This window comes from Haematobia irritans, chromosome 5, assembly GCF_050003625.1.
Source record: "Haematobia irritans isolate KBUSLIRL chromosome 5, ASM5000362v1, whole genome shotgun sequence".
NCBI lineage: Eukaryota > Metazoa > Arthropoda > Insecta > Diptera > Muscidae > Haematobia > Haematobia irritans.
The window spans coordinates 152,881,342-152,895,671 of NC_134401.1; the positions used below are offsets into that span (position 1 = coordinate 152,881,342).

At 31.2% G+C, this 14,330-nt stretch overlaps 1 protein-coding gene across 4 annotated transcripts in view; it reads left to right on the forward strand.

The window, feature by feature from the left end:
* Window positions 1-14,330, forward strand: part of Sesn (Sestrin) — a 191,514-nt gene that overhangs the window by 171,526 nt on the left and 5,658 nt on the right. For all 4 annotated transcript variants that reach the window (XM_075312482.1, XM_075312483.1, XM_075312484.1 and 1 more), the window contains 4 exons: window positions 1-166; window positions 7,487-7,787; window positions 7,855-8,038; window positions 8,104-8,214. The exon at window positions 1-166 is cut by the window's left edge and continues 498 nt beyond it. In XM_075312482.1, coding sequence (XP_075168597.1) covers window positions 1-166; window positions 7,487-7,787; window positions 7,855-8,038; window positions 8,104-8,214 — 762 coding nt within the window. The remainder of the gene's footprint in view (window positions 167-7,486; window positions 7,788-7,854; window positions 8,039-8,103; window positions 8,215-14,330) is intronic.

Below are 14,330 nucleotides of genomic sequence, written 5' to 3' on the forward strand. Positions count from 1 at the left end.
GGTACAGTTCACAGTTCTGGAGGATTAGGTGCTGCTGTTGTTGCCGCTGGCGTCATAGGTGCTGGTGCTACAGGTGGCATTGTTATTGGTGGACCTAGTAATGGGGGTACTGCTACCTCCCCGCCTGCTGTAAATGCTGCCAGCAATGGTATAAATAAGGTTAATGGTAAGTCAGTGGGACAATAATATTTTAGTTTTTTTTTTTACATAGAAAAATCTTTGCAGGCTCTATAATTATCTGTGTTCACATGCATTTTTTTGGCATAATAATTTTAAAGCAAGTACTAGGAGAAGTAAATTATCTGCAGAATATATTCAACAAAAACGTTGTTATCTAATATACTATTAAAATTAGATATAACACAATCTACAAATTTTTTTAATATAAATTTCATATTCAATAATCACCGGAAAATATTTTCATAGGATTTGCACACAGAAAAAAATTTACAGAATATGAAAGTAAATAATGGTACAATTTAGCTCGAATTTAGGAAATTCTCAAATCAATTCATTATTCTTTTTAGGAAAGAATTGAAATATTACATTTACTAAGTCATAACAAATTAAAATTCCAAGTCTGACTTTATCTGAATAGGATTTGCCCACATACACAAATTGTGCATAGTGTTAATGTATTTGTAGATATAAAATGGATAAATATCATAGAATTCTCAAAACAATTCATATACTTGTTAGAAAATAAATAAGTCATTATTTACAAGGTTATGAAAAAACTTCAAGTTTATAGCCAATTTTGGGTTTCGTGGGATTTGCACACACAAAAAACCTTACATAATATGAATATGAAATTACAGAATATGAAATTAAATAGAGATACAATTTAGCTAGAAGTTAGAAAATTCTCAAATCAATTCATAATTCATTTCAGGGAAGTATTGAAATATTACATTTACTAAGTCATAACAAATTAAAATTCCAAGCCTGACTTTATTTGAATAGGATTTACACACATACACAAATTGTGCATAGTGTTAATGTATTTGTAGATACAAAATGGATAAATATTACAGAATTCTCAAAACAATTCGTATACTTCTTAGAAAAGAATTAAATCATTTTATTTACAATGTTATGAAAAAACAAGTATATACGGTCGCAAGTTCGGCCAGGCCGAATCTTATGTACCCACCACCATGGATTGCGTAGAAACTTCTACGAAAGACTATCATCCACAATCGAATTACTTGGGTTGTGGTATCTTAAAACTTCTTAACTTCGTTTTCTAAAATGTGATTTAGTCCATACATGGTATATATTAGACAAAAAAGTTATGTATAGTTAAGTCTACAAATAATTACGAATCGATATTGACTTTTTGTACGTAGAGAGTCAGAATTTAAATATGGGGGTCGCTTATATGGGGGCTATATACAATTATGAACTTGATATGGACCAATTTTTGTGTGATTGGGGATCGATTTATCTGAGGGCCATATATAACTATAGACCGACATGGACCTAGTTAGGCATGGTTGTTAACGACCATATACTAGCACAATGTACCAAATTTCAACTCACTCGGATGAAATTTGCTCCTCCAAGAGGTTCCAAAACCAAATCTCGGGATCGGTTTATATGGGGCTATGTACGATTATGGACTGATATGGACCACTTTTGGCATGGCTGTTAAATATCATATACTACCATCACGTTTCAAATTTCAAGCAGATCGGATGAATTTTGCTTCTCCAAAAGGCACCGGAGGTCAAATCTGGGGATCGGTTTATATGGGAGCTATATATAATTATGGACTGATAGGAACCAATACCTGCATGGTTGGTGGATACCATATACTAACATCACGTACCAAATTCCAACCGAACGGGGAAGAATTTTGCTCTTCCAAGGGGCTCTGGAGGTCAAATCTGGGGATCGGTTTATATGGGGCCTATATATAATTATGGACCGATATCGACCAATTTTTGCATGGGAGTTTGAGGCCATATATTAACACCACGTACCGAATTTCAACTGAATCAGATGAATTTTGATCTTCCAAGAGGTTCCGGAGGTCAAATCTGGTGATCGGTTTATATTGGGCCTATATATAATTATGAACCGATGTGGACCAATTTTTGCATGGTTGTTAGAGACCACATACTAACATCACGTACCAAATTTCAGCCGGATCGGATGAAATTTGCTTCTCTTAGAGGCCTCGTAATCCAAATCGGGGGATCGGTTTATATGGGGGCTATATATAATTATGGACCGATGTGGACCAATTTTTGCATGGTTGTTAGAGACCATATACTAACACCATGTACCTAATTTCAGTCGGATCGGATGAAATTTGCTTCTCTTAGAGGCCTCGCAAGCCAAATCGGGTGATCGGTTTATGTGGGGGCTATATATAATTATGGACCGATTTCGACCAATTTTTGCATGGTTGTTAAAGACCATATACTAACACCATGTACCAAATTTCAGCCGGATCGGATGAAATTTGCTTCTCTTAGAGGCCTCGCAAGCCAAATCGGGGGATCGGTTTATATGGGGGCTATATATAATTATGGACCGATGTGGACCAATTTTTGCATGGTTGTTAGAGACGATATACTGACACCATGTATCAAATTTCAGCCGCATCGGATGAAATTTGCTTCTCTTAGGGGCCTCGCAAGCCAAATCTGGGGATCGGTTTATATGGGGGTTATATATAATTATGGACCGATGTGGACCAATTTTTGCATGGTTGTTAGAGACCATATACCAACACGATGTATCAAATTTCAGCCGGATCGGATGAAATTTGCTTCTCTTAGAGGCCTCGCAAGCCAAATTTTGGGGTCCGTTTATATGGGGGCTATACGTAAATGTGGACCGATATGGCCCATTTGCAATACCATCCGACCTACATCAATAAAAACTACTTGTGCCAAGTTTCAAGTCGATAGCTTGTTTCGTTCGGAAGTTAGCGTGATTTCAACAGACGGACGGACGGACGGACGGACGGACATGCTCAGATCGACTCAGAATTTCACCACGACCCAGAATATATATACTTTATGGGGTCTTAGAGCAATATTTCGATGTGTTACAAACGGAATGACAAAGTTAATATACCCCCCATCCTATAAAAAAATAAATTTTCCAGCCAATTTTGGTATTCATGGGATTTGCACACAAATAAAACCCTCACATAATATGAACGTATATGTAGATATAATGTAATTACATATTACGGACTTCTCGTATCAATTGGTTACTTTTTTTTAGAAAAGTATTAAAATATTCTACTTGCCATGTTAATAAAAATTCATATTCCTAACTCAACTTTATTGTCATAAGATTTGAAGAGGATTTGCACACATACACAAATTGTGCATAGTGTTAATATATTTGTAGATATAAAATGGATAAATATTACAGAATTCTCAAAAGAAATCGTATACTTCTTAGAAAAGAATTCTTCTTCTTCTTTATTTGCAAATTCGTTTTCCGAACATTTGCGACCAATACAATTTAATTCCATTTCAAACACATATATAATTTGTTCCTCATAAGGTTTCTAGCAGATCCGCAAAACGCTCCCTGTCTCTCGCCATGCTTAATAGATTTGTAACATCTCGGATACCAGTCCATTCCTTAATATTGTCAAGCCATGTTAACTCTTTTCTTCCTCTAATGGGTTTTCCTTCAATTTTTATGCGGGTAATGTTTTGTAATAATTTATATTTTTGATTCCTCATAATATGTCCCAAATACGCAGTTTTTCTCCTTTTTATTGCTGCGATGAGTTCTCTTTCGCAATACTTCTTTCTTTAATACTTCGGCATTTGAGATATGGGCAGTCCAAGGAATTTTTAATATTCGCCGATATATCCATATTTCAAAGGCTTCCAACTTTTTTGTATCAGTAGATTTTATAGTCCACACCTCCATTGCGTACAGTAGTACTGACCAGACATATGCTTTGATAAATCGAATCTTCGTTTCAAGATTGATGTCATGGCTAGTAAAAACTTTCTTGTACTTTAAAAATGCATCTCTCGCCAATTCTATTCGGCATCTTATCTCCTTCGAGGAGTCCCATTGCTCAGTAATCGTAGCTCCGAGATATTTAAAACTCTTATCTCTCTCTACGTTTGAATTGTGTATTTTTAATACCGCGTCTTTGTGTTCCTGTTTTTTGCTAATAATCATAAACATAGTCATTTTATTTACAATGTCATAAAAAAAAATTTCCAGCCAATTTTGGTATTCATGGGATTTGCACACAAACAAAACCCTCACATAATATGAACGTATATGTAGATATAATGTAATTACATATTACGGAATTCTCATATCAATTGGTATTTTTTTTAGAAAAGTATTAAAATATTCTACTTGCCATGTTAAGAAAAATTAATATTCCTAACTCAAGTTTATTGTCATAGCATTTGCACACATACCAAATTTTCATATAAAATAGGGGTATGTGGCGATACAATATAAATGAATATTAGAGATTTCTCCAATCAATTCGTTATCTTTCTTAGAAAACCATTAAAACAATCTATTTACTAACTCAGTAAAAAAATTTGGATGTTGTTCTAGAGGCATTGCTTTAAAAGCGCATCCAAAAATGTCCTCCCACACATGTTCTTTATTTTAACTACACAGGAAGTTCTCTCAATTAAATTTGTTATAACTCTCATTTTTTCATATTTTTAATGGGTAATTTTAATTTTTTTTGTCTCAAATATTTCAAAAACATCCCAGCAAAAAAGCGTCGCCAAAAAAGTTATGAAAATGTTCTTTTTGGATCCGGAAGTGGTGCAAAATTGACGCAGAAGCGATGGATTTAACATGGGCTTGTCATAGGACGGAATTCCTTCATTTCAACAGCCGTTGCACTGAATTTGCATCACTTCTTTATGTGTGATCCCAATTCATTGTTTTGGATGTAAATTAAAAAATTCTTTTATATTTTGTCAAATAAATAATTTTTATAATTTTTAATGGATTTTAACGCTTGTCGGAAACGTTTGACCTCAAACATTTTCAAAAATGCACAATTTTTTCAGATTGGATTTAGCATTTTTTTTCGACAAAATTTAAATGATTTGTACCATTTTATGAATTCTTACTCTGTTTTTAAACTATTTGACGCAAAAAAAAAAAGTTAAAATTACCCATTAAAAGTATGAAAAAAAAGTTATAAAAAATTTAATTAAAAGAACTTCCTGGGTAGTTAAAATGAAGAACATCATTGGGAGTGCATGGTCTGTGAGTGTTTTTAAAGTTGTGCCTTTGGAAGAACTTCCAAATTTTTTTGCTGGGATACTAAGAATTAATAAAATGGCACAAGTTATTTAAAGTTTTTCAAAAAAAAATGCCCGATTTATTCAAGAATAATTGCGAATTTTTGAAAATATTTGAGGTCAATGTTTCAGACAAGCCTTAGAATGCAATCAAAATCATAAAAAATTATTATTTTTTTTACAAAATTGTATATATTGTTTTTTTTTTTTTTGACAAAATTATGTTTTTTTGACAAATTGTCATAACATTTTTTAACTCACATCGAAAACACTGAATTCGGATAATACCTTAAGAAGTGATGCTAATTCAGTGCAACGGCTGATAAAATGCTGGATATCCGTCCTTTGAGAAGCCTATGTTAAATTCATAGCATCTGCTCCAAGTTTACATCCGCATCCACAAAGAACATTTTCACTCCTTTTTGGAGGGATGTTATAAAATTCTAAATTCTTAACCAAACTTTTATTGTCATAGAACTTTGCACACATGAATAAACTTCGCCTGGTATGAACGTATGTGCTATTATCTTAGAGTTAAATATTAGGAATTTCTCAAATCAATTCATTAGGCTTCTTGGAAAAAGAATTAAATAGTTTAATTACAAAGTTATGGCAAATTTAAATTCCTAAACGAATTTTCATTTTCATAGGCCTTGCACATATTCAAAAGCTTTACTTAATACGAATTTATGTATAGATATAATATAGTTAGATTTCACAAAGCTCTCAAATCAATTCTTCTTAGAAAAGCATTTAGACTTGAAAATTTCAAATTCTTAGTAAATTTTTTTTATTATCAAAAACGTTGCACACATACATAAACTTTGCCTATTATGAACGTATATGCTGTTATATTGTAGCTGAAAATTAGAAAGTTCTCAAATCAATTCATTAGCCTTCTTGGAAACAAACATTAATAATAATGTTTGTGTTATGACAAATTAAAATAGCCAGCCTAATTTTTATTTTCATATGTCTTGCACACATTTAAAAACTTTTCTTTATACAAACTTATGCATTGATATAATGTAGTTACAATCTAAGAAGTTGCCAAATTAATTAATTTAGATTCTTAGAAAAGCACTTAGAAACATAACATTTTCTGACTTACAAAAAATTCGAATTCTCCAATTTTTATTGCAATAAACTTTGCACACATACATAAACTTTGCCAACTATGAACGTATATATTGTTAAAGTACAGCTAAAAACTAGGAAATTCTCACATCAATTCGTTGGCCTTCTTAGAAAAAGCATTTAAAAGTTTAATTACTAAGTTATGAAAAATTTAAATTCCTAGGTGCCTTTTTATTGGCAAATTTAATTTACATTCTCATGGGACTTGCACACTTTCAAAACCGTTACTTAATACAAACATATGTATAGATATAATATAATTAAATTGTAGAAAACTCCCAAAATAATTCACTTCTCTTCATAGAAAAAACATTAACAAGACATTTCTGATTTACGAAAAATTCATATTCTTGACTAAATTTCTATGTCATAAACTTTGCACACAGACATGAACTAGACCTATTATGAATGTATATGTTGTTATATTATAGTTAGAAATTATGAAGTTCTCAAATCAATTCATTAGACTTGGAAAAACATTAAACAGATAAATAACAAAGTTATGACAAATTGTCCTGCACACATTCAAAAAATTTACTGAAAACGAATATATACAGAAATATAATTTAGTAACATTGTAGAAAGCTCCCAAATCAATTTATTTCTCTTCTTAGAAAAAGCATTAACAAAATATAACATTTTTCACATACGAAAAATTCAAATTCTTAGTCGAATTTTTATTGTCATAGACTTTGCACACATACACAAACTTCATCTAGTATGAATGTATGTGTTGCTATAATATAGTTAGAAATTATAAAGCCCTCAAATCAATTGTTTGCCTCTTGGAAAAAGCGTTAAACTTTTCCGTATACAGAATTGGGAAACATTAAATATCCTGACCAAAAAGCTGCACACATAAATATGGTTTAAATTATTTTAAAGCTTCTTCCCTAGAACAGTATTCTCAATCCTCAGAATTGCAATAGCAATTCGATATTTTTTTAAATTTTAATAAAAATTTAAAGTCTGTGATTTCAATTTCTTATGATTTAATACTTAATACTAGTTTTACTATTTCAAAATAAATATATTTAATATTAATATTCTCAACATATTTTACATATTTCGCTTAGCTCAACCTGGTGTTACTGTTGAAGCTTTAATGGAACGCATGAAAGTCTTATCGCAAAAACAAGATGAATGTAGCGAAGCCGAACTGAGTAATCGTTTCAAAAATGTCGAAATGCAAACTGCCGAATTACCCGCTGCTGCAACAATTGTTCCCACCGAAATACCACCAGTCATTTCACATTATATCGAAGATCCAAATTTTACATATCAAGATTTTGCACGACGTGGTGCCGAGAATATACCCAATACATTTCGCATACAAGACTATTCATGGGATGATCATGGTTATTCATTGGTTAATGGGTAACTATTAAAAATTAATATTACAAACCCCTTTTATAGCTAATCAGATATTTATGTTTTTTTGCAGACTATATGAAGATGTTGGAACTTTATTGGATAATAAATTCCGTTGTGCCTATAATTTAACATATTTTACCATGGGTGGTGTTAAAAATGTGGATACATCGAAATTTCGTCGTGCCATATGGAATTATATCCAGTGTATTTATGGTATACGCCATGATGATTATGATTATGGTGAAGTTAATCAGGTGAGAGAGAGAAAGAGAGTTATTTTTTCCAAGAGACATTGTTGACTTTCTTCCCTTTACTTTAGCTTTTGGATCGTCCTTTGAAAATGTTTATCAAAACCGCCTGTTGTTTTCCCGAAAGAATCACAACTAAGGATTATGATAGTATTTTATTGGAATTGCAGGATAGTGAAAAGGTGAGATTAAATAAAATAAGTCTCGTATATTTTTCAAAATTGTATTTCTACACACAAAAAAATTTCACGAAAATTTTTCCAATTAAAATTTTAATTGAGTTTTAAAAGATATTCAATTAAAAATTTAATTGATTCAACAACTTTTTTAATTGAAAAAAAAATCAGTCACAAAAATAATAGTATCAATTAAATTTTTAATTGGATCAATTAACTTTTTAATTGACCTTTAATTAATTTTTAATTGATACTATCATTTCTGTGATTGAAGACATTTCAATTAAAAATTAATTGGATCAATTAATTTCGTGATTGAATCAGAAGAATTTTTTTTGTGTGTATAGAAAATTTTATTTCCATAGAAAACTTTGTCAAAATTTTATTTCTATAAAAATTTTTGGCAAAATTTTTATTTCTATAGAAAATTTTGTCAAATTTTATTTCTATAGAAAATTTTTGTCCAAATTTTATTTCTATAGAAAATTTTTGACAAAATTTTATTTCCAAACCTAATTTTATTTCCATAGAAAACTTTGTTCAAATTTTATCTCTATAGAAAAGTTTTAACCAAATTTTATTTCTATAGAAAATTTAGACAAAGTTTTAGTGCTACAGAATTTTTTTTTTAAATTTTATATCTATAAAAATTTTTGTCAAAATTTTATTTCTATAGAAAATTTATGTCAAAATGTTATTTCTATAGGAAATTTTTGACAAAATTTTATTTCCAAACCAAATTCTATTTCCATAGAAAACTTTATTTTATTTCTATACAAAATTTAGACAAATTTTATTGCTATAGAATTTTTGTTTTAATCTTATATCTATAAAAAAAAATTTATTTTGATTGAAAAATTTGTCAAAATGTTATTTCTATAGAAAATTTTGTCAAAATTTTATATCTATAAAAAAATTGACAAAGTTTTATTTCTATAGAAAATTTTTGACAAAATTTTATTTCAATAAAACTTTTTATCAAAATTTTATTTCTATACAGAATTTTGTTAAAATTTTATTTCTATAGAACATTTTGTCAAAAATTTTTGTCCAAATTTTATTTCTATAAATTTTTTTTGACAAAAATTTCATTTCTATAGAAAATGTTTGACAAAATTTTATTTCAATAGAAATTTTTATCAACATTTTATTTTATAAAAAAATTTGTCAAAATTTTATTTCTATAAAAAAATTTGTCAAAATTTTATTTCAATATAAAATTTTTGACAAAATTTTATTTTTGACATAATTTTATTTCTGTAGAAAATTTTGTCAAAATTTTATTTCTATAGAAAATGTTATCAAAATTTTATTTCTATATAAAATTTTGTTAAGTTTTATTTTTATTTCTATAGAAAATTTTGTCAAAACTTTATTTTTATAGAAAATTTTGTCAAAATTTTATTTCTATATAAAATTCTTAACAAAATTGTATTTCTATAGAAAATTTTTGACAAAATTTTATTTTTTAGAAAATTTTGTCAAATTTTTATTCCTATAAAAAAATTTTCAAAATTTTATTTCTATAGAAATATTTTTCAAAATTTTATTTCTATATAACATTTTGATAAAAAAAATTGACAAAATTTTATTTCTATAGAAAATTTTTGAAAATGTAAAAAATTTTTCTATAGAAAATTTTTGTCCAAATTTTATTTCTATAAAAATTTTTTGACAAAATTTTATTTCTTTAGAAATGTGTGACAAAATTTTATTTCTATAGAAAATTTTTGACAAATTTTGATAAAAATTTAGAAATTTATATCAAAATTTTACTTCTATAAAATAAATTTGTCAAAATTTTATTTCAATAAAAAATTTTGTCAAAATGTTATTTCTATAGAAAATTTTTGTCCAAATTTTATTTCTATAGAAAATTTTTGTCCAAATTTCTATACAACATTTGACAAAATTTTATTTCTATACAAAATGTTTGAAAAAAATTTTTGACAAAATTTTATTTCTATACAGAATTTTGTCAAAATTGTGTCAAAAATTTTTGTCAAAATTTTATTTCTATAAAAATTTTTTGACAAAAATTTGTTGTGTTTAAATTAAGGTTTATTGAACGACTCTTCAAGTTACACTGTAAATGTGTTAGTACTAATATGTTAGGCAGAGTTGTAAATCTATGTACAAGCTGTGGTACGTTAAGAAGTACAGGAGAAATAAAGTGTTGCATACATCATTTTTCATTCATTCTCAACACTCTCCCTGAATGAAGAATTTCCTTATTTTAAGTTTAAATTTCTCATGTACCCTTTACAAAATGTATTCATAAATTAAATTCCAATTTCAATTACAAATGCAAAGTATTATGATTTCATTTAAATTTATGATTTGTTAGTAAAGTCCAAATTTTTCTGTAAAATACATAAGTTTTTGAGGGGTAACAGCCTTAGTGAAGACGTCAGCGATCATCTCCTTGGTACAAAGATATTCAATAACGACTTCCTTTTCATCTAGTTTCTGGCGGATAAATTTGGCTTTAATATCCACATGTTTGGTTCTTGGAGAATAGTTGTTGTTTAGGGCTACCTGGATAGCTCCTTTATTATCACAAAACAGCTTCATGGTTTTGCTATTTTGAGGGTTGAGTTCAGCTTCTAAACGTTTAAGCCAAACTGACTCTTGTATTGCAGAAGTCACTGACATGAATTCGGCTTCCGTCGAAGACAATGCCACTGTCTTTTGCTTTTTCGTTGACCATGATATGGCACCGGATTGATAAATGAATATATAGCCGGTTGTAGAGTGACGATCGTCCATATCTCCGGCCCAATCAGCATCGCAATAGCCTTTGATCTCATCATCTCTCTGCTTCTTGAAAACAATTCCTTTATCAGTCGTGCCTTTCAGGTATCGAAATATTCTTTTTACAGCTTCCCAGTGCGGCTTTCCAGGATTGGAACCAAATCGACTTAATAAATTGACCGCATAGCAAATGTCTGGACGTGAAACTTGGGCAGCAAATAACAAACAACCTATGGCTTGCATGTAAGGGATTTTAGACATTTCGTTTTTCTCTTCACCATCTTTTGGAGACATATTCGATGTTAATTTTTGGTTACAATCTGTAGGTGTCGAAACAGGGTTACAATTCGCCATACCAAAACGAGTTAAAACATTCGATATATATTGTGACTGGTCGATTTTTATTGAGTTGTCTTCTCTAGTTATTTTCATCCCAAGTACAGATGAGACTTCCCCAATATCTTTCATTTTGAACTTGCTCGCCAGTTTTGCTTTTGTTGATTTAATCGTATCCAAATTATTACAAAAAATCAAAACATCGTCGACATCGATTGCGATGTATAGCATCTCGCTATCTGTGATTTTAAAATAAATACATTGGTCTACGTCGCCTCTGGTAAGTCCCATTTTTAATAGCTCATTATTGATCGTGTCGTTCCAAACTTTTCCCGACTGCTTCAACCCATAAATCGACTTTTTGAGTTTACACACTCTTTGAGAGCCATCATTAAACAATTCGGGTTGGATCATAAAAACATTTTCTTTAAGGGTTCCATTTAAATAGGCACTTACCGCATCCATTTGGTGTATTTGTAAATCATGTTTCACGGCCAATGCTATCAAATACCTCAGGGATGTATACCGAACAACTGGTGCGAAGGTTTCCGAATAATCTATCCCTTCTCTTTGGGAAAACCCTTTCGCTACCAATCTTGCCTTTCGTTGAATAACATTGCCATCGCTGTCTCTTTTTGTTCTAAATACCCATTTAGAATCTATAGCTTTTTCACCAGGTGGTAAGTTTGTAAGGGTCCAAGTTTGGTTTGCTCGTAACGATTCAATTTCTTCTTTCATGCTGGCCTTCCATTCAGTTGAATAATTCGACGAAATTGCTTCTTCAACGCTCACTGGATCATTCGAAACATAGTCCATTGCACAAAAACTATGTCCATGTTGACTCCTATTGGCAATACGATTAGAACGACGAATATTTGTATCAGCTATAATATTTCTCGCCTGATACCTATTTGGAGTCCATTCTGCACCATTATCTTCTTCAGCTTGAGGTGGATCGGGTGGCCAGCCAACCGATTCACTGTACTCAGAATCACTTTCAGCATTATTCTCTTCATTTTGGTTATCATCTGTTATTGGATCGACATTTGAAGTCAATTCATCATTGGCAACACTCTCCCCTGAATTGACTGCATCTTCCAAGCGCACCAGATCGGTGTAGTAAAAGTCTTTCTTACTGTCGAAATTCATTTTGCTGTTTTCTAAAAACACTACGTCACGACTGATTATGATGCCTTCGTTTTCTGGATTAAAAAGCCTGTAGGCTTTGCTCTCACTACTATAGCCCATCATAATGCATTCTGTTGACTTTTGATCTAACTTACTTCGTTTTTCTTTTGGCTTATGCACAAGAGCAGGACATCCAAAAACCCGTAAATACTTCAAATTCGGTCGTCTACCAGAATAAATTTCCTCCGGACTGCGTTCTTCGTTCCTACATGGAATTCTATTGATTAAATAACAAGCTGTGTTGGCAGCTTCGGCCCAAAATCTGTGATCCAGCCCACTGTCGATTAGCATACATCGAACTCGTTCCATCAATGTACGGTTTAGCCTTTCGGCAACGCCGTTTTGCTCGGGGGAATATGGACATGTTTTTTGGTGTATAATGCCGCTATTTTTTAAATGTACTTGAAATTTTCCATTTACATATTCACCACCGTTGTCTGTCCGTAGAATTTTTATTTTTGCAGAACACTGATTTTCTACCATTTTCTGGAACGAAACGAATGTATCAAAAACATCTGATTTTCTTTTTATGGGATAAACGAAAATTTTTCTCGAGAAATCATCAACAAAAGTAACGAAAAATCGTGCTCCCGAAAAAGATGTTACATTGAAGGGGCCAACGACATCAGAGTGTACCAACTCCAGTAATTTTCTGGCTCTTGTACCGTCTTCTCTTATTGGTTTTCTTGTTTGTTTACCTTTGATACAAACTACACATGGGCTCTCATTTCTTGTACAGGTATTTATACCAAACGATTTCTTCACAAGATCCAAATTCCTGTCACAAATATGGCCCATTCTTCTATGCCAAAGATCAAAATCTTTCTTTACCAACAAAACTTTTTTGTCTTTAACACGAGCTTCACAGTTTATTTGGTACAAACCATTGCATAGATTAGCTGAAGTAATAAGTTTTTTGTTTTGATCATAAATTTTGCAGCTGTCACCTTCAAATATCACTCTCTTGCCGTCGCTTGTCATCTGTCTAACAGAGAGAAGATTGGCGCATAAGTTGGGTACATACTCGACATTTTTGACTGTTATAATTTTCTCTCCCATAATAGTTACGTCGACGTCGCCAGCACATTCAACGTCAAGCTCATTTTTGTCAGCAACGACAACCTTTTTATTCTCAACTGCGCGGGTGTTGTACAGAAACTTTTTGCTGCTCACCATATGGTTGGTAGCGCCGCTGTCAACATACCAATGCAAAATATTTTTTCCGTTATCTGTATCACCGCATGTTGCAACTGTGTCTGTAAAAGCATGAAGAAGTTGACTCGATGCAATAAGAGTAGATGATGTTTCTTTTTTTTCAAATTTCTTATTCGATTTACCGTTTCCATTGTTTTTGTTGTTGTGACAATTTCTTTGAATATGTCCAAATTCTTTGCAACCATAGCATTGTACCAATTTTTTCTTCTTTTGGGCTTTCTTTGTGTAAAATGCTGCCTCTTTTTCACTGCTTTGATGATCAAATTTGGCGTCCTGAAGGAGGAGATTTTTAACCATATCCACTGTCAATTTTTCTTTAGATCCCTCGACGGCCATAACAAGTGGTTTAAACTCATCCGACAGTCCGGCCAACATTAAAGAGGCTGTTAATTCCTCATCTATATTGAGACCAGCATTTTTCACTTTCAAAGCAATAATCACCAACTCATTGACATACTCCTGCACAGAACTGTAATTTTGAAGCTTCATATTTACTAGTTGCTTTAGCAACTCCACTTTTCTTGTAAGTCCTGTGTCCTCGTAGGTGTTCATTAAAGCGTCCCATGCTTCTTTTGCCGATTTTGCTGTAGCAATATGTCCGTAGTTGCTTGGATCCACCATCAGCGTTA